Below are 26052 nucleotides of genomic sequence, written 5' to 3'. Positions count from 1 at the left end.
TTGAGCTTTAAGATTTTAGGCTGCGTAGTGGGGGGCTAATGCTGCCAGATATGCTGTTTTTTCTGGTTTGATTTTGTTAAATATAGATAAATAGATAGATGGATGGATGGATAGGAAAAAAACACACATAGTACAATATGTGTTTGCCTTGAACTGCATTCAAGATGCCGCCACTTCCAGCTTCCTCCGAAGGGTCTCAGCAGGTTAGCCATTAATAAGAAGATGTTGTTTCAACACCTCCATGACAACTTCATCTTTGATCTTATGCGGTTGTGTCGGGGGAGAAGTGGTCTCAGCTGTGAGGTGTGCAGTTGTTAAAGCGGACACACACAGTCTGTGTTGCAGTGTGTTACAGCAGCACACAGATCAAAGCCTTTTATCTTTAGTGGCAAACCTCCATCACTCCCTCTTGTTTCTCTCGTGCTTTCCAACTTTCCACGCTGCACTCTCATATTTTCAAAGAAACAACAAGATAATTCTCATGAAAAAAGACTGATTTGATGACAGACCACGAGGTAGAAGGAATAAAGAATGTCTAAGTTGTTCAAAAAGGTTTTGTCCTCAGGATGGGGCACCTCTGTGGTGTTTAGGTTTAAATATAAACAGCTTCTCACTGATACATCGCTGTACATTCAGGATAATTTGGCATCATCTAATATCTCATCATGCAAACGTCTTCTCTTTCAGGTGGAAAACCCCAGCATGCCAAATGATGAAGGGATAACGCCTCTTCACAACGCTGTCTGCGCTGGTCATCACCACATTGTGAAGTTCCTGCTGGACTTTGGAGTTAATGTAAACGCAGCCGACAGTGACGGATGGTCAGTGCCTCCATTTAGTCAACAAATCACACAATAATCCAGACTGATAACAGAGCAGTGGCTCCTCAAGGGCAGGAGGAAGTTTGAGTAATGAGCACAATCCATGGCAGCAATGCTCAGGCTCAGCGCTGACAGAGAAAACTGACTTTATAAATTAATTTCTAACTCGGCTGCAACAGCAACATTAAAGAAGGAGATTATCATACATAATGAGACTCTGTATTCAAAAGATTCATGATTTAATTACCGATCCCTCTGACTTAACTCATGTTTACTTCGCGTCAGCCTGTTTCAGAGTCCAGCGTCTCTAATTTATCCTGTAGAGATAAAAAAAAAAAAAAAAAAAAAAGAAGCATCCCTTCATCATCTTTGTTCTTTGTTGGTGGATGTTCCTTGCAGGACTCCTCTTCACTGTGCAGCTTCATGTAACAGCGTCCACCTCTGTAAGATGCTGGTGGAGTCCGGCGCGGCCATTTTCGCCACAACAATCAGTGACGTTGAAACTGCGGCGGACAAATGTGAGGAAATGGAGGAGGGCTACACTCAGTGTTCTCAGTTCCTGTACGGTAGGTTTTACGCACACCAAAAAGAAACGTTCTCCTCCACAGTGGGACGTTTCTCTGTGTATTAAGTGTTGTCCTGAATCTGGCAGGTGTACAGGAGAAGTTGGGCGTGATGAACAAAGGTTTAGCCTATGCTTTGTGGGACTATACCGCCCAGCAGCCTGATGAGCTCTCCTTCAAGGAGGGCGACGCCCTGACCGTGTTGCGTCGCCGTGACGACAACGAGACAGAGTGGTGGTGGGCACGACATAACGACCGCGAGGGATACATACCAAGAAACCTGCTGGGGGTGAGAAAACACAACAGACAAGGTCACGTCATCGTAGATGGGATGACTGGAAGCTTCTCAGCCACCTACAAAAATAATGAAACACTGAGACATGATTATTAATATTGTTATTATTCACATGGTTATTAGTAAAATAATATGAAAAAAAAACAGTGCGTTACATTGTATTTTGTTTGTACATAAACCAAAACAACGGGATAACTGGTAAAATTTGAGCCGGAAAGTGACAGAAATGCTAATTAAGAGTGGTTGCACAACAAATGTTGTGTTCGCTATCACCACTGTTTATGCTCAGTGCAGCCATGTTCAATTTTAAATCGAGGCTAAAAAGGTCCCTTACCCTTTCAGAATCCAAAAAACTGACTATGTTGGCTTAATTGTTCATTTTGTTCAACTGGGAACTCTGGATTCTACCTATTATACCAATTTATTTCTACTTTCCCATGTCTTTTAAATGTAGTTTTATGTTTCAGATCCATTGTGTATTTCAGGAGTGGGGAACCCTGGTCCTACAGGACCGGAATCCTGCAGGTTTTTCCATGTATTCCTGGTCCAGCACACCTGATTCAGATCAAATGGATCCAACAACTTTTCAAGAACTGCACAGTGATCCCTTCATTTGAATCTAATGTTGGAACAGGAAGACATGGAAGACTGTCAGGATGAAGGCCAAGGTTCCCCACCCCTGGTGTATTTTATGAGTTTTACTTTATCATCTACACTACTTGCAAAAAATTAGGGATGATCAGCTTTCAGGTACATTTTACAGAAAAAAAAATGTTTGCAGCCCATGAAGAAGACAATTCAGTTCAGCTTTACTTGCATGGTATCATCTCTAGGCACTGATTATTGACATAATCAGTTCAAACCGATTTATTGTGATGCAATTAAAATATTCCACATGAATCTAATTTATAATAACCATTCATACAAAACAATTAATAAATTATAGTAATTAAGGACTTTTGAGAAGAATCGGGTAATAGTAATCCCTTCATTGCAAAGAATTTATTGAAAGCAGAGCCACCACACCTTACGTCAATATCTCAGGTACTTGTCAGGTGTTAGGTGTCATCTTCATTAAATAATGTCAAAATGTACATAGTATGATGAAGAGGAGCATTTAAATATAAGCTGCCATTGAACCAGAACGTTTAGCAGGCGATAAGTGGTTCAGGTGCTCCTTTTGGGGATTTAAAAAATTTTTTTTATTTGAATTTTTTTTTTATGGTTTTTAGAGAGTAGCATGTTGCAAGTACTTAAATGCTAAAAAAAATTGTACTTGTACATTCAAAAGTTTAGAGGAAGTTTAATTAAATTCTGAACACATTTTAGGTGATTTTCACAAGTATTCTACCTTTTTGTGAAGAGCGAATGTATGTTTGTGGTAGGTGATGCATTTAAGTGCTCTTTCTTTACTGTAAAGCGATGCTTTTAATAAAAAAAACTTATTAAAAAGAAGTTTAAATTTCAGGTAATGTGACTACAGCTTGGTATGCTTGGAATCAGATGTCTGACTTTGGTATAGGCTGAGTCATGATGCTGCAGTGTTGAAAATGAAAACTATTTTATCATATAACTCTTTGATTTTTTTACATATTTGTACAGTTAACCTTACAAAGAAAGTTGCTATTATTAAAACTCTGCCTATTTCCTCCCCCTAAACACCAGATTACTTTCTTTCATATCGAAAATGAAGAAATAAATCAGCCTCTTTGCAGACAACTTTCTGCACTTAGTTTCCAACAGAACACACAAAAGTCTGATGCATCAGCGCAATATTGCTAAAAGTTCATCAAAAACACAGTTTTGTTTTGTAAAAGCAAAACAACAAGACTATAGTTGTATTTCTAATATGCACAACTTGTCCTTTTCCAGTACGTTTGGTTCACTTTGTACTAAACAGGAAACGTTAACAAGTGACTTTTATTAAAAAGAGGAAACCACAACAGATTCACTCCTTTTCAGATTCTTAAAGTTGCCTCCATGATGTTCAGACACCTTGAAAACAATGTTAAGACGATGTAGTGACCCTCCCTGTCTTGCTTTCTCCCCAGCTGTATCCAAGGATCAAACCCAGACAGCGCTCGCTGGCATAAAGCCCAGATCAGGAGGGACAGTTGCAGAGGGCGCATGCACACACAAACAAGAAGAAGAAGAAGGAGAGTAGAGAGAAAAGGGGGAGGAAGAAAAGCATGTGATGAAGAAAGAAGAAAAGGGTGGAGGTAGTCATGAGGCAGAAACAAAGATAGAAGAAGCTGCTTTTTTCTGTTTGTCTGAAGCCTCTTTATAACAGAAGCAGAAAATGTTTCCGCTTGCCTGGATTTTGGTTTCACAACTTGACAACTTTACAAGAGTTCAGCAGCATGAGACGTTCTGAATGAAATCAAAGTGTTACTAAACAAACTTTTCTGGATTCAGCTTCACGTTCCACCCAGCTTTAGATCATGAAAACACCAGCTTGGACATTTCACGACTTTTGACATCCTCCAAAGATTTTTAACCATTAAAATGTCACTTTATTTTTGTATAAGTGAGAACAGGTGAAAGTACGTGTGAGAAGTGAGATGTGTAAGTGAGGACGGTGAGAGAAAAGTAAGGAGTGACTGGATGTGTCAGATTTGTTGATGGAGCAGCTGGCGTGTTTGGAGTTTGGGAGGAGAAATGTTGGAAATGCAGCCGCAAGACGGTGACACATGGTAGCTGAAGGCTGATGTTGTATCAGAGGAGTATTTTTGTTCCTATTTAGAGAGCTGATACAAAACACATCTGTGAACCATTACAGATGTCTCCAGCTTTGAGCATTCCCTGTTTATGTTGATTCACCACGACTTTTTACTGCCAAGTCGACATCGGTTCTGCTGCTGGTGAAACAGGAGAAAAGGGTAGAAATGGAAGGAAAGACGTATGTGGAGAAGATGGATTTAGAAATTAAAGGTAGATGCAGTTTAGACTAAAGAGAGTGGTCCTCATGTTGGTGCAACACTGCTTACAGGCACTCCGATTACTAAGAAAATATAACAACCAAAAACTCCATGTTTAAAGTTTTATTCTGCTAGAAAATAATCAAATAAAAAGATATGACAGCTCCTGGTTAAATATAAATATAAAACTGTTTTAAGAAACAAATTCAGCCATATTTTTGCCCCATTCAACAAGCCTGAAATATAGAATATGTCAGTGTTATTATGGGGAAAGTCAGCCGAGACTGAATAAAAGAATCGGAAGGGTAAAAAAAAAAAAAAAACTTTTCAGTATCCTCTATCTCAGTCATTTTTTAATGTTTTATTCCTCTAATTTTGTTGTTTTATTTATAACAAAGAGTTGTTGTTTTTTTTCATTGCTGTAATCATCTGTAGTGTGCTTCTCTTGTTTCTGTCAGCGCTGTCGCCGCTCACTGCTGCCACCTAGTGTTCAGAACAGGTTTAAACATTTCCTTCTACCGATTGCTGTAAATGAGAAGCAATAAGCTCAGAGGTTTTTAATGTGAGAGAGAGACATTGTTCTGAGGAGTACATACCATTACTTTGTGTATATGCAACCTGTAAGTATGCAGCTAATGTACAAAAAATAATAAAAGTATAATCCTTACAGAGAATGAAAGCTGCTTTCATGACTTAATCTCTGATTTTTTAACAAACCAGACTGATGGAAAGACACAGATCCACAACTTACCTTATAATTCATTTTCAACCATTTCAGCTCATCTTTAAACACTTTCAAAAACTTTACATTGGCCTATAACAGGTATTTGATGTTTACAAGATAGCTAAGAGTATGTAAGCCAATGACATCAGGTACCTGGTGCCATTTATTTTCCACAAAAGCTTATTTGCTCGTACTTCTATATTTGGTATTTACATTTGATTTGAGTAAAGACTAATAGAAGAATTAAAGTATTGAGTAATAATGGATTTTACTGTAACTGTGCTAAAGCAGGAAAATGGAGAGGAAATTAACAATATTGCCGTACATGTGTGACACATTATTTGTAAACTACATAAACTATTTAGTGCTTACCTTTGAGTATTTACAAATATTTAGAAATGCATAAATAACATAAAATAAATCTGCACATGTATGATGCACAATTACAAACTACCGAAAAATGATTTTTTTCCCCCCCTTTAACCTCACAGTTGTCATCATTTTCATGGTGAAAAAGTCTCCTGTATAAAATAATAATCAACTTTTTACAGTTACACACAGATCAACTTGTGTGTGCATGGGAGATTTTGAAACGCATATTAATAGTTTAACAAATACATGATGCGTTTAAGTGCTGTTGGAATACGGGGAATCTGGGTGATCTGGATTTGAGAAAGACACTTTCTATGGCATAACGCCTTACCCATGATTGAGAGATAGAAAGATAATTTTTTCTCCATACAGGCAAAACAAACAGTGTGCTGCATTTGATGGGTTGGTGCTAGATTGTTGTTCATAGTTACAACTTAGTTTTCCATTTGACACCAAACTGTAAAATCTGTGAGGAGCTTATGAGATATTGCGAACTGATTTTTCTGAGGTCAAACCTTATAAACAAACAAAAACACCAAAGTTGGAAGCAAAATCTCTGTAGTTTCTGCATCTCTAATGTCAAAATGAGCTTATTTTACTTTCCAGTGACCAGTTGGTTGGACAAAGCCAATGTTGCCATGGTGACACTGAGCTCCGCAGCTTATTTCTGGGAATTTTTACATGTGGAAAAAATATTTTATTAGAATTAGAATTTGTGTTATCTCTAAATAATCTGTAAACTATTCATTTTTAAATATTTTTTAAGATAATACATACATATTTAAAATTAAAATTAATTTAAAAATGCACAATTTATTAAAATATTACATAAGCAAGTTAAATCAAATCAAACTTTATTAAGGAACCACTTTATGAAGCCCGGTAAGGAAACACAATCCCAGGAGGCGTCTGCACCAGGAGTTGACTAGACCAGTGACCAGGGTATCAACACAAGCACCAGTCAAAAGACCAGTACTGTGGAAGGTGCCCCACAGGCCATGGCCAACATGACCCCCAGCACTGAGCTCCCTCTGAGGTACACTGGAAGAAGGGTTGAACGCCTTTCAGGACTCATTACAGCCTGCTTGTTGTATTAGACTTGGGATTGAAGATGCCATTGTTTACCTGTTTCAGAGAGCCCACCTTCATCTTGACAAATCAGGCATCATTTTAAGGATTATGTTGTTTAAATTCTCAAGTGTTTTCAACAAAATTCAGCTGGTACAGTTATGTGAGAAGCTCTTGAAATTCCAGGCTGATACCTGCACAGCCACCTGGATGTATGACAGGTTGTGAGACTGAGACTTGTGTTCACACTGTACACCTCAGATTTCCAGTGAAACTGGAGTCCTGTCATCTGCAGGAATACTCCGATGACTGCAGTTGTGTGGTGTATCAGTGATGGACAAGTAGCTGAGTACAGAGAACTGGTCTCTGTTTGTGAGATGATCACAACACAAACAAACCAAAATTAAGGAACAGAAGACAGAAAAGTATCCTAGAAGAAGAGGTGAAAGTAATAGATACATACAAATACCTGGTTATCACCCTCTGGAACAATGTGATTGACAGTATATTATTTGCAAGGAAACTATAAATTTAAAAGAAAACTTCCACTACATTATATTTTCACTTCAGGAGTTTAATCATCGATCGTATCGGTTTAATACAATTTTCATTCATTTTCACATATTTGTTTTCACTATTTCTGCTTCTATTTAAAGTTGTAATATAATAGATAAGACTGAAAAATTAACCGACCAATTTATCTATATTGGGTTATTTTTAAATTCCCAGTGTTGTCTGTAGCTCATGAGTCTAGGGGCAAGAAGTATATATATTTCTTGTGTGTGGTACATATATATATACCACACACAATGTGAGGCCTTGGCAATAAAATATGGACTTTAGTAGGAGATTAAAGTCCATGGATCACTCAAGCATCAGGACGAGAAACGACTTAACAGGTATGGTTTTGTTCTTTCAAGTTCTCAGTATCTTCGCTGTAAATGGTTCTGTTTTACACAAAAAGTGCGGTCTAAACCATCTAAAAGTGTTTAGACCATTACAAAAACAACAAAGCGAGCATTCGTACAATATATATATTGGATGTAAATAAAAGAACAATAAAACAAAAAAAATCACATTACAAAATAGAAGCACAAAAAAGATTGAACAAAAAAATGTTTAACCCACGAGTATTTCTAAATACATAAACATAAATATAATTTGTGAAATCATAAAAATGAGAAAAACCTGATGTCTAAACCTGTCTACAGGAAAACATAAAGTTACGTTTATTTTGAAGTAATGACCGGAAGTAGTTGTGACCCACGGCTTGTCATAACATGCTACATTTGTAGCATAATCACTAAATATTAACAGATACTGCGAAAATCAGTGAATAATGTAAACTACGTAATTGTTGTGTATTTAGAGGGAGTTCGGTACGATATTCTTTTGTTTTTAACCAGACGTAAGTTAACATTTATTACCCTAAATAAGTTTTAATAACCTCACATTGTACAGTTAGGATTATGTTTACTGTGCTCCAGTTTATGTAATTATTTAGTTACGTCACCTTGTGGCTTGTTTTATAGAGGATCTCTTGTGTCACAGATTATGAACTTTTCAGGGGGGTTTTTCCCCCAAAAGGTTAGCATAGCATTTTAGCGAAGATGTTTTTTTTTTTAAGTTTTTTTTTTTTTTAATCATAAAGCACTTTTTTGTCGGCTATTTGTTTTAGAGTTGTAGTAAACACAAACGTATCTAAACGAATAAAGCTTTAATAGTTGAAAGTATTTTATAATAAGTCTTTCCAGTTGATAATATTTGCATCTACTGAACTAAAAAACAATAAGCAAATTATAATAAATACATCACCTTCTTAACTTAAATTAATTAACCTAATATGTCATGATGTCCGGCGTTTCCAGTTGTACTTGAAAGCAGCACTAGGTTGTCCTGGCACACAGTTTATAGCAAACACTGGTATACTCATTCACTCCAGTTAATAAGTAGTAGATAAATGTTTGTCTGTTGAACCACCTGCTGTCTCCTTTTTACTTTAGACCAGTTACAGCATGGCAGAGCATTTCCACCTCAACACACCTTTGCTGGAAAGTGTCAGCATGTCAAAGCGGGTTGGGACCACTGTCTATATGAAAATGGAGAATTCACAGCCGTCTGGATCCTTCAAGATACGCGGGATCGGGCACCTCTGCCAGAAGGTAAGAACTCTGAAACCTCTCCTTGTGTTTGGTAAAGTCTCTCCAGATGTTTGATTTCAGACTATCCTTGTCTGATGTGTTGTTGCAGCTCGCCAGACAGTCAAAAGGAGTTGTCTGCTCTTCAGGTGACGCCTGCGCTGTTACACAGCATATTGTCGTTGATTTCCTTCTCTATTGCTTTCCTTTTTTAATTTATGGTGTTTTTGCAGGTGGTAATGCAGGTATGGCCGCAGCCTATGTGGCCAGAAGAATGGGGGTGCCAGCCACTGTCATCGTTCCCTCCTCCACTCCGCAGCTGGTGGTTCAGAGACTCCAGGATCAGGGTGCAACTGTCAGGATCATAGGGAAGGTGAGTGGGTGACATGTTTAGATCTCAGCAAGATTTTCAGTCTTTAAAGGGAACAAACAAGGTTTAAAGAAGAATGTAATGTTTATTTTTATTCTCAGGTGTGGGATGATGCCAATGCAGAAGCCCTCAGATTAGCAGAAATTGAAGGCCTCACATTTGTACCTCCTTTTGATCACCCCCTGCTTTGGTAGAAACATTTCCAATTCCTTACAATCTATTCCTGGTAGGTTAACTATGAAACTTTGTATGACGATAGCATATTTCTGCATCTGTCTTTCCACACTCACAGGCAAGGCCATGCCAGTTTGGTAGTGGAGGCTGCAGCCTCTCTGGGTCCTGGTGTGAAGCCTGGAGCTGTGCTTCTGTCTGTGGGTGGAGGAGGCCTCCTTTGTGGGGTCATCCAGGGCTTGAAGGATGTAGGCTGGATGGATGTACCTGTAATCGCCATGGAAACTGTGGGGGCAGACTGTTTAAACGCTGCTATTAAGGCTGGGAAGGTGGTCACTTTGGATGACATCACCAGGTTAGATACTGTTAAAGAAACTTTCTGTGGCAACGCTTTTGAATGCCTCATTTCTGCATCTGTCTGAATCTTCCCAGCGAGGCCAAATGTCTCGGAGCCAAGACAGTTTGCAAGCAAGCCTTTGAATACGCTCAGTGCAGTGAGCTGAAAATCATCTCTGAACTGGTGACCGACCAGCAGGCTCTGCATGCTATCCAGACTTTCCTGGGTTAGTATCTGTTTCCTTTAAACGTCACATCCTCAACCACTGCAGCTTTAGTTCACGGTTTCTTTGTTCTCTATTGTCATGTACGGTGCATCAAGCAAGAAACACAAACCCATAAACACGCTGAAAACAGGAGTGTCCTTGTACTGCAGTGTGATCACTGTGGTAAACACCACATATTTTTTTTTATACTCCAGGGTGTATCACATGAAATAAGCTGCAGACTATGCAGGCTACTGTGACATATTTTCACATCAGCTCCATTTCTGTCAGTTTGATAATGTTCTCCCCACAGCTCTACAGTGACATGACCGATCTGCTGTGTAATTTCTTACTTTACAGTTGTAGAGTTTAAGTGAAGTAAATGTAAAGTAATCCTAATTAATATTAATTTCCTTTTAAATGCTCTTTTAGTTATTTAAGTAAAATGCCTTTTAAATTCCCACAACACACTGTGGTTGTGCCATTTAGTGACAATATGTACGTAAATAATGTGTCAGCCACAGATTCTACTGGAGTTACTTTGATTTTTTTATTACATTTAACGGATAGTTTGGGTTTAGAAAGTGTCTTGACAGGCAAAATTTGACCTCTAATAAAATATTATTGTTATTTAGTTAATTTTTAAGGGGAAGATCTGAATCCTTTATCCACTACTGGCCATTTTTGACCCTTTAAAGCCTGACTAAAGAAGTAATGGACAGGACTTTATGGACAGAACTTATTTTGCAGATTTTTAACTAAATTTAAAAAAAAAAAAAAAAGTTGACATAAATGTACATTATTCATATACGTCAGAACTTTTGTAGTTCAAAAGCGATCCACTAGGGGGCAGAAGACACATATATTAACAGGGTTTTGAGCAGTTTTTACTGTATGGCGATGCTGTAGGTTCCAGAAACTGCATGTATTGAGTATGATGCACGAGGCATTAAAGAGTTTGTAAACCATAGTTTAATTTTTTTTTATGACTTTCTGAATGTATACCCCTATGTTTCTGCATGACATCTGAACTCATAGTTACCATTGCTTTGCTTTGACCCAGCTGTGTCTCATGACTCCATGAGCTTTGTATTGTGATGAAAACCCAAGGTCAAGTTTATTTATAAAGCCCAGTTATAAAAGCCCCAGTTGCTCAAAATGCAGTACAATGAAGCAATAAAACAAAATAAACAATTAAAAAAATTAATACAGAATGGAAAAGTTAAAAAAAATGTCGACCTCAACTGTGTTCAAAATCCAGATCAATTAAGTGGGTTTTAAGCATGTAGCTAAAACCAGGAAGTGTCTGAGAAACTCTAAAGAAAAGAAACACTTTTCCACACTAACAGTCTCTAATGAAAAACAAGCAAACAAAAAAACACATTTTACCACAGATCTAATCTGCTGATCAAGCTTCAAAGATTTAATTACTCCACAAGATCTGTATTCAAAATCTCACCAAAGTATGTGAAATAGGTACATTCTTCACATTGTTTTTGGTGAAAAAATGCTTTATTTGTTGTTTTATTGCTGTTTAAAGTGAGATAACCTTCACCACTTTGAATGTAGGTGGAAAATTTAGCCAGCAGAGCATTTTATTTAAGTTACGTGGGTTTTATCTTTTCAAGAACTCATATAATCACATTTAGATTTCCACTGGGCAGAAGGACGCATCTGAAAGGAATTTTAATAAGTGTGAAGTTGTTATTATATGTACTAGAGTGTGTGCTGGTTGCCTTGTAGATGAGGAGCGTGTGTTGGTGGAGATGGCGTGTGGAGCAGCGTTAGCACCCGTCTACACTGGACTTGTACACAGACTACAGAAAGAAGGTAACTTCGGAGTCATCGTCGCTTAAGTACAGCATAAGTTTAAGTTCCTTTTTCATTACATTACGTCTGTTTGAGACTTTCCATCACTTTTTCTGTAAATTACAATAAAAGTCAAAAGTTTGGACACATATGTACAGTCGTTTTGATCCAACACTGCCGTTTAGGCCGCCTGCCGACTCCCTTGGGCTCCCTGCTGGTGATTGTGTGTGGTGGCAGCAGCATCAACATGGAGCAACTGACCAGCCTGAAACACAAACTCAAGTCTTGATTCCCCTATAAGATGACATTCGTTTAGAAGAAGAAGAAGAAACGCTTGCATTTCAGTAGGTCTTTGTCCTGCCTTCAGGCTTAAAAAGTACAATAATGAATGAATCTCTTAGAGATTCAGTTGTTTTGTCTCATATAAAAATCAAATTCCAATTATTGTGATGTTGTAACTATAAGTTATCATATAATATATGTGTAATTTAAATTTTTAAGTTAGATACTTAATTAATGTAAAGAAATTTAAATAAATTTCTGCAGGTGGAAAATGAGTCATTGATACTTTTAAGGTTTTTGTTCACACGTCATTTACTTTTCTCCACATGGTGGTGCCAGTGCTCTCTTTTCTAGAACCCTCCCTCATTGTCCACAGTCAAATATCCATCCTCCATTTTCTATACTTTATTTTCCATTTTCATACTTTATGCTGGTATCAGGTGAGAGGCAGAGAACGCTGTGGACAGGTCACTGAGTCAAGTGAGGCAAACAATCACTCACACGCACTACTTGGCTTGGTTTGGAATAGAAAATAAATCTAACAAGCATGTTTTTAGACTGTGGGAGGAAGCTGGAGGACTTTAAATTTAGCTGCTGTGTTGCCTGTTGGATCTTTCTACCATGGAAACAGCTTCTTTCCTCATGAGGAGAGTTTAGCTGAACAGATCAAGTTCTTCCGAGCTCAGTTGCATAAGAGTTCAGGTTGTTAACTCTGCACACAAACTGTGGGTTTTTAACACTTGAATAATAATGTGAATGTTGCTTTGCCTGTTAAAAACACTTCAAACTGAAATGCAAGGAAACAGTAGCATCTGAAGGCTTGTTATGATGAAAACCCAGCAGCTTTGTGATGAGGATGATGATGATGATAAAAGATAGATCATTTATGTCTTTACATTAGGTATGTTGTATGTACTTGTCCGCCTTTAGTTTTCTATAGAATATAATAAAACAGATGAAGTGGGGGGTGAATAAAAACTACAAGAGCATTTTCTAACAGCCTGGTGTTCCTTTGAACACGACTACTGATATCATCAGGACGATTAGGATCAGTGGGACTCTGACAGACAAAAATTGGCTGCAATTACGAGCCAATCTCAGACTAAAGAACAGCTTGAACACTGGAAAAGCTAAGAGACATGCTGTAACAGATAGGATCTGTAAGTCAGAGGAAAAAGCCCACTTAGATTTTACTTCTGAAAGAGATGATATATAAGATCCTACGTGCTCAGATGAGATGACGGTATGGGAAAGTGTCCTTTATAGGGTCGAGTCAGTGCTGTTCAGGAGTTCACCTCAGCTCTGGAGGTTAGTTTGCACTTCTTTCAGGTTTCATCATTTCCATTGTGGATCCCACTGCTGCGAGGCTGCGTTGCTATTCTGAAGTTAAACCACCGTCTCAATCGCAAATCATTAATCTTAACAACTTTTAGCGTAACTCATGCTGTACTTTTTTCTTTTTTTTTTTTTATCTTACAAATGGGTTGCATGCTATCCCTTGTGTTATTCTCTGTTATTACCTTCTTCTGTTCACCAGCTTCAACTAGGACCGGATCAAAGCCCAGGAGGGCTCCTTTAGGGCAGGGATCATCAAATCTGGGTCTTTAGTTCTGCTGTCCTGTAGGTTTTTTATTATCTGCTCCAACTGACCTGATTTAAAGGAAATGGATATCCAACAGCTTGTGTTGAGTTGTGTAGAAGACTCTAAATTAGAGATGTCAGATATCATCGACCGATATCGGCATTAAAATGCAAAAACAAAAACTATCGTCGGTTTTTATTTTTTTAATGGCACAATGTTTACACAATATGCACATACTATATCTCAAACTCTTCAGCTACGTCTCCTCTAATTCAAAAGGACAAAATATAGAAATGCCATGTTTAGTTTTCCAGATATTTCTGTTTGTTTGGAACAACTTGCTCCAAAAAATATCAGTATCTGTTGATGTTGATGATCAGAAATTAACAGTTGAACAAAATTGGTATGTCGGATATCTAAAAATATTGAACATCCCTATTCTTAATGATGTATTAATCTGAATGAGGTGTGTTGAAGCAGGAAACATCTAAGACCTGCAGGACAGTGGACCTGAAGGACTGCTGATCCCTGCTATGGAGCACAAAGACATGCCAGTTTCAGCATCAACACATGCAGAAGTAATTTGACCTTCAAGTGTGATTTGTTAGGACTAACATGCTTCCACGTTATTTAGGCTTCATTTCTTTTTCCTCTTTTTGAATTTTTTTCTGATTTGAAGAAAATGTAAATGTGGAAAAGTGAATACTAGAAATGTTTAATAATATAGTTTCTATTTGTCTAAAAACTGAATATTGTAAATATCACAGGGAGTTAATCTACATAAACTCGCTGATGTTGGTTTGTATTTTGCAGTCATGAAAGGTGGGAAACCAGTTAAAAAAAACCCAGAAAAGTAGCAGCCTATCATTGGGTCCCACTGCAAGGTCATACATGATGTGGACATGACCGTGTTATAAATGCTTTCTGTGACATCACACCCTCACACACCATTCAGGGGAAAATCATCATCGTGAAGTGGGCTCTTATTTGCTCACCTGTCTCTATGGGTGTTCACACCGGTTGCAGTATCTGCTCTGCTCCTGCACAGATGAATGATTTTGAGATCACTGATCCAAGTCATCGGTCCACCTGCAGCTGTGCGGCCTCCGCTGGTCGATGTGATCCGGTCAGCTAGCAGATGGAGGAGCTAATGGACGTGCCTGCCCATTTCTATGACAACAAGAGCGAGCTGCTTTGATGAGCCTAGCAGCACGCCACTGCTATAAATAGAACACAGTAAACAAGGATGGATGAGAAGAGATCGGGAGGAAAAAAAAACATGTCTGTGTTTATGTGGATCTGCATTTACATGTGAAGATGCATCATGCATTGAGTTTAAGCATTTTCACACTCAGCATGCTTCATATCCTGATACACACTTAGGTTACTGTATTTTCTTTCTTTTTTTATGCAAAGCACTAAAATGATATCCACATAATTTAATATTTTTAAACATATCTTTTCTATTCTATCCCATTCTACAGTCATTTAGCAGACGCTTTTATCCAAAGCGACTTGCATATGAGTGAGAACAACACAAGCATGAAATCAAACAGTAGAGAACATCGTAGGAAGGTGCTATCTTAACACACTTTGTTCCTGTTGGTCGTAATGCTTTTATTCTCTAAAAGTTTTTACTGCTATGAAACATGTAACCTGGTTCCACACATCCACCACCGCTTACCGCTGCTCTCCTCAGCGTTGCTGTGATCATTTAGTTTTCTGTTAATAATAAGCTCTGAAAGTAAATCAGCATTTTAGTCTCTCAGTTCATCTATATGTTCTTTTTTGGGTTGTCTTGTGTTGAAACGACACGTTTTTGCGCTTTTGTTTAATTTTCTGGAAAACCCGTCTTTCAGTGTCTCTTCACAAGTTTTAACACGAAGCTTCGGGATCATCTTCATTTTTAAGGAAATTTCATAAGGAAATATCTGCCCAATTAGATTTTACAAGTAAATAAACTCGAAGCACAATGAGATATACAATTCCAGAAAAATAGATATTTGTACTTACACAAAGAAGTGTCACAAAAATAAAAAGTATTTTAATTGTTCTTTAGGGTACAATTTAAGGTTGCCATGGTTAACTTGCAAAATATGATAGTGAGTGATTTATATGAGCTTGGCTCGTTTAAAAAGGATAAAAAATACTTCTAGGTGTGGCACTCTTTAAAATGAAATATAAATATCAAGAAATAATTCAGGCATCCTAAAGACAATGAACATATTTCTGACTAATAATTTCCTCACTTTCAAGTCTGTTCATAAATATTTATGTTCCAAAACATATGTAGAAACTTTACATTAAAAGGAAGGAAATTTCTGTTTGATCGATTATTTCTCAGCTGTTTCTTGGCAATAAATCTTATATGTTGAAAGTTTATTTCCTTTTAAATGGAGCCACATGTGTGAGGAAATATATTTATGAGATGAGTGGCAGACTTGAGTATGTTACAGGTTTGCATCCCTGAAGAAGTCATATTTTCTGGGGATGCAAAGCTGCAAGGTTTTAAGTTCTTTGTCGGTCAGGTACTGGTTTCCCAGCTGTTTTATCATTTATACAAATTATTTATTCTGATGTTTAGTGTATCTTGCAACTGCTATATGAGGACTGTTCTTGCTTTTTATAATTTTAAATTTATAAAAAAAAAAAAAAAAAAAGCTTGTTTAAATATGAAGGTTGTCGTATTAATTTAATTTAATGGACTTGTTTCTGGTTTTTATTATTGAATTTAGTATTTATTTCCCACGTCTGCTAATAAGAGCTATAAATCACTCTTTATTTGGTTACAAGCACATCATGATGAAGACAAAAGGACATATAGAGCAAACACCTCACAGTTCAGTGTGACAGTCCAACAATTCCTCTTTTTCCTTTTCTTTTTTTAAGCTTTTTTTCTTAAGTTACCTTTGGTATATTTCTGAGATGGTGTTTGTCAGTATGTTCATTCTTCCCTCATTCAGTTGATCAGTCCAGCAGTATTGTCCACCGTGGAGCTGCATCGCGGTGAATCTGACGGAGGACGGGATGCAGCCGCAGCAGCAGCAGCAGCATGAGATGATCTCTGCCCTGCCTGAGCTTTGTACAGTCAGCACTTCCTCTTATTAGAGCACCTAAGTGTTAACAACACTGTTTAAATTGCACATCAGAATGAGGGTTCAGAAATGTCATTTTCCATGTTCACAAAGTGTGTCTGGGCTGCTGATGTTGGTATCCATGGCAACCTGACAAACTGAGTTGGAAAATAGAACTTCTTAACATCATCTTCTCATTGTGATCAATAACACAGCAGCTGCATATTTTTAGAGCCTTCAAGAGAAATGCTAAACACACAACACAGGATTTTTTCCGACTGACTCACAATGAGATTAATTGCAGTTTATGTGATGAAGATGAATGTAGGTTTAGTGGAGCTCATCAGGAAATGGGGTGAGTGCAACACAGAGAGGGATGCAGATCAGATTAGAATAATAGTTTTAATTATTGTGTTTGTATTGTATGATTCATGCAAAGGGAAGCACAAGCAGGTTAAAATGAAAAACTTTACTTCTCCTCTCTTTGCAGTGGGTGGATTGGATGTCTGATATAAAGCTAACCTGCAGTTAATCAGTGCAGCTGCAGTGGAAAACACAGCAATCTTCATAATCTATGATCCCTGCTGCATGCTATATTAATATTTAATCTTGTTTTCTGTGTTTAATATTTGACCTTTACTACTTATATTACAAAGAGGCAATGTTTTATACACAACTAGATGATTTTAAATGGTTGAGAACGGCTGCTTCTGATTTGGCAGCGTTGCATGCCGTATCCAGGCCACCGTTCGTGGTGAAAAGGATGGATGCTGACTATTTGATGGATGTTTGTGGGCTGTATGTAGGAAGAGGCTGTCATTCTTTAGTTCTGATGAGCTGACACAAACACTTATAGTTGATTTTTCAAGCAGCGGCCTGTTTTCAGGAATCAGAGTCCTGCTGCTTCTTTCCAGTCAGCAATCAGGGTGTGATTAACAGCTGGTGTGCTAGATGACAGCAGTTTTACTGAGTCATGTTAAGATAGCTAAAGCAGAAAGATTTGACACTCAGAGTCCAGAAAGTAGATATGTGGTTTGAATAGAAAACACACTGTGGATCAATGACCTAATAGGCATTATCTTATAGTTGAATTACAATAGTTAAAATACCAGCATATAATCAGCGCTGTTGGAATATGCTGCACATGCATTTTTAAACATCAGACATGTTCATATCGTTTCATGAGTGGATGCTCCATACTGGCATGCTTGCATAATACAGTTGGTGCAGGTATGTGCTTGTTTGTTTGTTTGAAAATGTTTATTAGAACATAATAAAATCTAAACAAAAAAAAAAGAAATACAAGATGACAAAATGTTCAAAAGAAGTGGGTAGAAGCATAAGATTATATGTAATCCCACCCCAGTGATGAGCAATACAATATCAATAGCAATAGTAACCCATAGCAACACAACAGTAGCAACCCAGTATATTAGTGATACCTGTATAAAAATAATAATATCCTTTATATGTCATAATCTATATGAATACAATAAAAAGTTACAGTGATGGTGCAATGCAGTAATAATGATAATAATAAAAACAGCCACATTTATAATAATTCAACAATAACAAAAGAACTACTCATTGTATGTAATATGTCTTCATTCTATATTATTTCTGTACTGCTCAGTTATCATGTCTTTGTATATTGACTTTTTTTTTTTTTTTTACATTTGGACACTGCCTGTGATTTTCTCCCAGCTTGTTACACAGTTTAACCAGACAGACAGACACACAAAAACTAAACAGTTAGCTGTACATGAAGAAAATTTCCCATTATACCATGTCCAAAAGTGTTCTATTGGATCAAGATCTGGTGATTATGGAGGCTGTTGGAGTAGAGCAGCCTTTCAACGTATTGTCATGTTCTAGCTGGAGCTGATTTGAGATTTGTCACATGGTCCTTTATCCTGCTGGAAGTAGCCACCAGAAGATGGTACCAAGGGATGGACGTGGTCAGCAATGTGCACATCTGGTACAAAGGGGCTGAATGTGTGCCAAGAAAATATCCCCCACACAATTAAACTATCACCTCTATCCGGAACCATTGATACAAGGTACAGATTCAGTGGGTCTGTGCCTCGTTTCCTCAGTTTCCTGAACAGCTGACAGGAGTGACATCCATGTGGTCGTCTGCTGTAGCCCATCTGCTTCAAGGCTGGATGTGTTGTTGTGTGTTCAGAGATGGTATTCTGCATACCTTGATTGGAACCAGTGGTTATTTGACCTACTGTTTCCATCATCTCCAGCTAGTCTGTCCATTCTCCACTTCGCTCTGACATCATGAAGGTCCAGACATTTAGAAAATTCACTCTAAACTCCAAAGTGTGGAGAATCCCAGTAGATCAGCAGTTTCTGAAACACCACCATGCTACATTTAAAGTAAATTTTCTCCCTTATTCTGATGCTAACTTTAAACTTCAGCAAGTTGTCTTGACCATGTCTACAGGGCTGAATGAACTGAATTGTTGATTCTGTAGTTGTGTTCACATGCGTTTGAAAAAGTCTGCCTATAACATGCTCAGCTACACAAACTGTAATCCAGCAGTGTCCAGAGTCAGTCCTTGAGTGCTGCTGTGTTTCCAGGTTTTAATGTATCTCTTCCACAACACACCCAACTCAAATTAAGTGGATCCAACAGCCTATGAAGTTCTACACAATGACTCATCAGTTTGAGTCAAGTGTGTTAGAGCAGGGACACATTGAAAACCTGCAGGATTGTGAACACCTCTGCTAAAATCAAATTCAGTTTAATAGTTTTTTTTTTTTTTTTTTTTTTTAATGTAAAGTAAATTCAGAAAAGGTTACAGAGCAAAGGAAACTAATTGACCACACTGAATCTTGACGTCCATCATTCCCCCGTTGTGAGCATGCACAGTGACAAAGGCACATTTGCATATTATTATTTTAATAACAACCTTTATTATAAACTTCTAAACCAGTGTTTTCCAACCTTTTTTGAGCCAAGGCACACTTTTTTTACGGAAAAATTACAAGCCACACCTCAAACCAAAATGTTTTGTTTTTTTAAAAAGTCGATATTATTCATATAAAGTCCGTCTCATCAAAGCATCTGGAATAGAAATCAGATAAACACAAGAAGAAGGAATTTTATTATCTTTCACTGGGGCCTGTTTGGATGAACACAGAGCTGCTTTTTAGACTAGTTAGGTGAAAACTGGGTAATTCCTCAGAGCAGACCTGATAATCTCTCACGTCACACTGATGGAGAGAAATTTGTTTCTTTTCTATCAAATAAGTTAGAGTTGAAACCAAAAATGATTTTTGAGAGCAAAACAAAAAGTGAGAATTATTTTATTTATTTTTTTTTTTGTAGAGATAGAAACAAATTAGATTCCAATTAAGAAAAATATATATTTGAGGAAGTAAAACTACTGTTTTCAATCAAAACTAATGTTTGTAAGTTAAAAATATATATTTAAAAAAAAAAAAAAAATAGGAACCTAATTCGACTCTCACTTCTTTTTTTTTTTTTTTTTTTTTTTTTTTTTTTTGCTCTCAAAAATAATTTTTGGTTTCAAATCTAACTTATTTGATTAGATAATAAAGAAACAAATTTCTCTCCATACACACTAGTGGTTGAAAAACACTGTTTTAAAACAGTTTAAATATACCATAATTCATTCCATGATTAAGATAAACTAGAATTAAATGTATCATTCTTGACTCATAGATGTTTTAATCATATTATTCGCTTTATGTGGACTGTTTTCCGGTAGTAAATTATTCACCTGCTGATCTTCGTGCTCTCATCAGTTTCTCCCCGGCGTCTCGTGGACCGTACCACACCGTGCCTCCCCCCTTCTCTCACCCTCACAGTGGGCTGCTCCCCCTTCTTTACCGCCCGCCTTGGTTGAAGCCAAAACAGAACATCATGGCGATTGATGGTAAGTAGGCCAATAACGTCTCTCCTCTGCTTGTAATTAACTTCAGCTGGAAATAAAACGTGACACCGGTGAGCTGCGCGAGCTTCAAAACGCTGCTGGCGTCGGTCAGAGTAGTTTTCTTGTCTGAAAAGCGGTGATTTTTCCATTGCAGCGTGTGAGAGAGGAGGTGTGTTTGTCTCGGTGGTGCTGAAAGGAGAGCTCCGTGTGTGTCAGGAGCTGTTTCTGTTCGGTTGACACGCGCCTGGCCGCCTCGAGCTTAATGCCTCCAACTTGCGTGAAGCGAGCAAAACTCAGCCGTGTTTGACTCCTGTCAGCTGCAGAAAGCACTGGTTCAGCCTGGGAACACACCAAACACCGTGTTTAGCTCACATATGATGCATAATGAATGTGTGTATGCTGTAGTAGTTGTGATTTAGCTCTCATGACTTCAGTGTTTACGTACAGGATGTGCTTTTACTCCTCACTTGTGGTTATGTAACTCTAAAGATTGTAAAGCAGAAGATGATCTCTGTACCACTTCTTTAAAAGAAAGAAATCAGTATCAGACCCTTAATGGGTCTTTTCTGCATTGTGGAATCACTTAAAAAGGTTTATATGTTGCTTTTTTTGTTGTTGCATTGCTTGCATGGCTGAGATTTTCCTTCCTTTAGATGTTTATTTATGTTGTTTTTTTTTTTTTTGTTTTTTTAAAAAAACTAAATATGTTGCTTTATGAAGTCTTCTTAAGGTAGAAGTGAAGATAAGATGGTGTTGAGGTAAAAACAGGACAGCACAGTTCACCTCCAGAAAGCAGCACAGTGATGTTGGGCTCTTAAGTAAACTAGGCAAATGGACCAACCACTCAGTCAGCACTGGTCCGTTGGGCTTTGCTAATCACAACCATCGCATTTAAAAATGTTTTGTGCAGCTTGAGTTTAAAAAGAGTGTGATACATGATGTGGAAAAGGTGTTTAGGAATCATTAGAGCCTAAATGCTACAAGCTGATCTTTATCTTGTTTGCAGATTTGATGTTTTAAGATTCTATTTAGATTATTATACCATGACATTTGATAAGTATGGATTCAATTTATATTATGCTTTTTCAAGGCACTCAAAGCACTTTACATGGAATCCATTATTCATTCAGCCCTCATTCACACAGCTGCCCTGGGGCAGACAGACAGAAACGGCCTCTCCGATCGCCACCAAACACACATTCATACACCAGTGTTGGAGGTAACGTGAGGTGAAGCATGTCTTGACCATGGATACTTTGATGACTTGCTTTAACACCTGATCCATCACTGTTTTAGACAGTTGTACATTATTTTCTTCTGTGTGTAAATAAAATAAATACATTAATATAATAATAATAATACAGTTTTACAGGCTGTGGTTGCTACTGACTTAGTGTAGGCTATTAAACAGGACGATGCTGATTCTTCTGCATTACATTGCTGTCTTTTGTATGATGCAGGTGTATTACTGAAGTTATGGTCACACTGTGGGCAAAAGTGTCCCAAATCCAATTAATTAGCATATTTATGATGCACATCTGATTTTCAAATATACTAATCTTTAAAAAAAAAAAAAAAAAAAAAATCTGGCCCAGTCCACTTTCATATGTGGTTGTAAATCAGATATACATATCTGATATATTATCTGACTTTTACATCACTGAAGTGAGACAGACATCACAGTTTGGTGTGGAAAGAGGCAGAAAGCATTAATATAAAATGAAAACAGTGGATTAAATAACATTTAACATTTATTCAGGTACACCCTGAATAGCTCGCCAGGCCACCGCAGTTGGGAAGTTGTAGTGAATAAGTCCAAAAACTGAAATGAGCTCACTGATTAGTTGTATTATGTTTATTTATTATGTTTTTTAGAAAAAAAAAAATCAGGGCACTTCATACAAGGGAGCTCTTCTCAGCAACAGAATCTGGCTGCCCTCAAAGCTCCTACCTGGTTTATCAGACAGGTGCAACTTGTCCACTGACCTCAGCCTCCACGCTGCATTAGTCAGCAGAGTGCAGTATCCCGAAAGGCCACGATCACAGCAGCTCATTTCAGCAGAGCCTGTTAACGCCGCTGAGATTTATGCAACAACTGACACCTGCAACATCCAGAGGTCAGCCTCCAGTGGGAGGCTGTGTTTGTGTTTATCAGGCTCGCTCGGGGAAAATCAGACGTCACAAAACATGAGTTCTTTTCTTCCTGACATTACTTAGACTGCAGATTGTCATCCTAACTACAGTGGGCATCTGTGGAAATCCTCTGAAATGAAATGAACCAAAATAACTTTAAATACTGGAATTAGCTGAATATTTAGGGAATTAAATGTTGAAGTTATTGAAATATTAAATGAAATATTTGTAAATGTCATTTTCATTTACTGAAATCAAAGTCCAAAAAGGAGATAAATAATGAAGCATGTTAAAAAAAAGAAAACATGCATATTGGATGAATGTCAGCAAGCTGACCTTGAAAAATTAATGTTATGGGGGAAAACGACTTTCAAATGAGCACTGCTTCTGAAATTTCAGCTTTCCCATCACATCGGGGCTCGTACGGCCGTCTTTAAAGACTCTGAAATGGACTGCAGTTTTCATATCTGTGATCAAGACTTTTAATTTCGCTAACTCGTCTCTAAATCATCATTTTCAAAACAGCCCACTTTAAATTTCAGTATATCATTACTCCTCAAGTCTCATCTTAATTGTAGCCAGATGGCTTTCTGGAGAAACGTGAGCTGGCGAAGCTTGTTTCTGTTTGAAGCCAAAATGACAAAATATTCTAATTAGACTAAGCTGTTTCACTCACAACATTATAAAAAAGCCAGAGAAGGATGTTCTTCTTAATTTAAAACTAATTTAAGCAAAAATACTCACTGCTTCCTTTACAAATATTATATTCCTCTGGTCACACAGCTTCTCCTCGGACAGGTCGCACCAACTGGACAGTTATTCAGCTTGATAGCATGTCTGTTGTGTGTGAAGCCCGGTTGAATCCAGGTAGAGTTAAACTAGAAATACATGTTAATATAACAACAGCAGTGAAAATCAGGTCACTGTTTTCCTTCTGTTTTCGTCTGCTTTTTTTTTTTTTTCAACTTTGTTCTTGTTGCTTCTTCTGTACAGCTGCATTTGTTTTCAGAGCACATCGATGCTCTCCTCTAAGTGTGAAGCTGCTTCCAGTTGTGCAACATAAATGAAACCAACAGGTTTCAGTGTCATGCATGATAACCACTCAGAAGAACATACAGGAGAACATGTTTCTGCTGGTAACATTGCTGCACAGATGAATCATTTTAGACAAACCATGTACGATTTGCTGTGTGCATTTTCTTTTCAGGACAATGCAACACACACTTCATTGTAGCTTAAAACTGGGAATGTATCCAATCCAATTTATTTATATAGTAAATTTTTATAAACATAAAGTTTCCAAAGTGCTGCACAAATACAATAAAACAGTGAAAAAGAAAAACCATGTTACAACACTAAAGTATGAACTATACTAAAATAACAATAAATACAAAGTAATAAGCTAAAAAATCAATCCCAATAAATAGATATAAAAAGAAATAAATACATTCATAAGATACAGAGGACCACACAACTCTTGTGGTGTTAAACAAGAGTTTACCCCCCCTCCAACGGAGTTTTAAGCCTCTTCTTTGAGACCATAAGCTGAATGTAGTAGAGGTTTATATCTAGCGCTTAGAATAAAATGCACATTTCCGCTCTAAGTTTCACACTAGCAGAGGGTAGAAGATGTATCTTGGGGGAGCATAAAAGGACTTTATTCTGAGCAGATTAGTTTTGGATATATGCTGGCAAATTAATGGAGACCACTTTCTATAGGGCATTTTAAATAACTTTTTATTAATTATGCATGTTAATGTTTGGACCTTACAGGTTTTATCAGTGGAGGATTAATGAGCAAATGGTTCTTTGGTGTGAACTAACTGGATACAAACTGGATTTTATTATTATTAAACACACAGAATTAGATGTTTTCAGTGTTTATTGGTATGACTGATTATTAGCAATGCTTCTGCCGTTTGTGAGATTTTTCTGCCTTTTCAAGGCGAGGCATTTGTTACCCGTAGGATTGTAGAGAGTTTAGTCATTGATCTGCTCTCCTGTTGACACATGGCCAGACAGCCAGTTTGGGAGTTGAATCACCAAAAAAGCAGATGGCTAGTCTGAGCTCATTTCATTTCTCCTTCCAGAGAGAGTTAATCCATTTGTTTATGTGGCTTTAATCAATGTGACCCAGCAGCAAAACACAAAAAGTTTCAGATATGACTCAGAGGTTTTTAGTTGGAATTTCAGGAAAAGCAGATTTGTTGTGGAAAATATTAATAATTTCAACCAATTTTGCACTGATTGCAGGCTCAGGTTGTAATCAGCTTTGTAAATTAGAATCATCCAGAATTTATCATAAGTTATCATAAACCTCATTTTTCTAATCCATAGGGATCTGGAAATGTCTGTTATGCAAATATTGATATATTTAGTTTAATAAAAAAGAAAGAAAAGCGAAGAGATCATGTTGTACAGATGTAGAGCCTAAAGGAAACTGTTGTAGCTTCATGAACTTACAGCTCAGCTGTTGGGTAAGCTGGCTAATCTTGACTGGTGCTGTATCCTCCAGGAGCTAATTGGCTTAGCCGGAGTGTATTTAGACTCCCTCATGCCTTTCACAACGATGGCGTGAACATGTTTCGTGAACAGCCTGATTTAGAAGTAAGCCTCCTTCTGCCAGCTTCAATAAGAGACTGTCAGGGCTGCTGACGAGATACATGTACCATGACTCAGACGGTGCTGATGGGGGGATGTGAAGCTGGGGGGATGTGAAGCTGATCCTCCGTCACGTCTGCTGGTGTAACAAGATGCCACAGAATTATCTTCTGTTTCAGAATTTTACTGTGATCTTATTGAACAGTTAAGCTTTTTTTGTTTTACATCACACAACATTGTTGTTTTGATTCATCCTCACTATTCTCGTTGGATCTGTCTCCACGTTCAGCTGGCTGGTGTGTTGGTTGGTAAAGAAAGCACCGGTCCTGGTGATTATAAATGCAGGTGTCACACAGTCACAAGGCATCAGAAGGTGATTGGACAGATCTGAACCTGGAAACTTCAGACTTATGCTCAAGAATAATGTGACTGTTTTCATCCACTGTTTTGCTTTTTACCTCCCTGTTTCGTCCGACTGAGGGAACGATGTCTTGCATTGAATATTTAGGAGCTGCAACTACTTGGTTACGTTTAGGAGAAGAAGCATCCTTGTTCTGACACATGAGCTCATCGGTAGTTTATCAAGCATACAGTGTGGAAGGGGATGTTTGATGTTTAGCTTTGGCTGTTTGTGTTGAATAAGGCAGCAGATACGACCCATTTTAGCATCAGGCCCAAATA

The 26052-nt window shown here is 37.6% G+C and overlaps 2 protein-coding genes across 5 annotated transcripts in view; both read left to right on the top strand.

Annotated features, from left to right (window-relative positions):
* LOC306772809 (apoptosis-stimulating of p53 protein 1-like) overlaps positions 1-5223 on the top strand; it is a 63972-nt gene extending 58749 nt beyond the window's left edge. For all 4 annotated transcript variants that reach the window (XM_079262439.1, XM_079262438.1, XM_079262437.1 and 1 more), the window contains 4 exons: positions 688-821; positions 1221-1387; positions 1474-1673; positions 3731-5223. In XM_079262439.1, coding sequence (XP_079118565.1) covers positions 688-821; positions 1221-1387; positions 1474-1673; positions 3731-3772 — 543 coding nt within the window. In that variant the 3' untranslated portion in view covers positions 3773-5223. The remainder of the gene's footprint in view (positions 1-687; positions 822-1220; positions 1388-1473; positions 1674-3730) is intronic.
* A 2809-nt stretch (positions 5224-8032) lies between these two features.
* Positions 8033-12328, top strand: sdsl (serine dehydratase-like). The gene is made up of 9 exons (XM_079262767.1): positions 8033-8169; positions 8765-8923; positions 9012-9048; positions 9133-9272; positions 9371-9459; positions 9562-9795; positions 9873-10003; positions 11726-11812; positions 11977-12328. The coding sequence occupies exons 2-9, from the start codon at positions 8777-8779 to the stop codon at positions 12078-12080; spliced, it is 969 nt and encodes a 322-aa protein (XP_079118893.1). The 5' UTR covers positions 8033-8169; positions 8765-8776; the 3' UTR covers positions 12081-12328.
* Positions 12329-26052: the final 13724 nt, after the last annotated feature.

The sequence above is a fragment of the Telmatherina bonti genome (genome assembly GCF_933228915.1).
Source record: "Telmatherina bonti genome assembly, chromosome: 22".
Classification (NCBI taxonomy): domain Eukaryota; kingdom Metazoa; phylum Chordata; class Actinopteri; order Atheriniformes; family Telmatherinidae; genus Telmatherina; species Telmatherina bonti.
The sequence above is the reverse complement of the archived record's forward strand: the minus strand, read 5'-3'. Positions and strand labels throughout refer to the sequence as shown.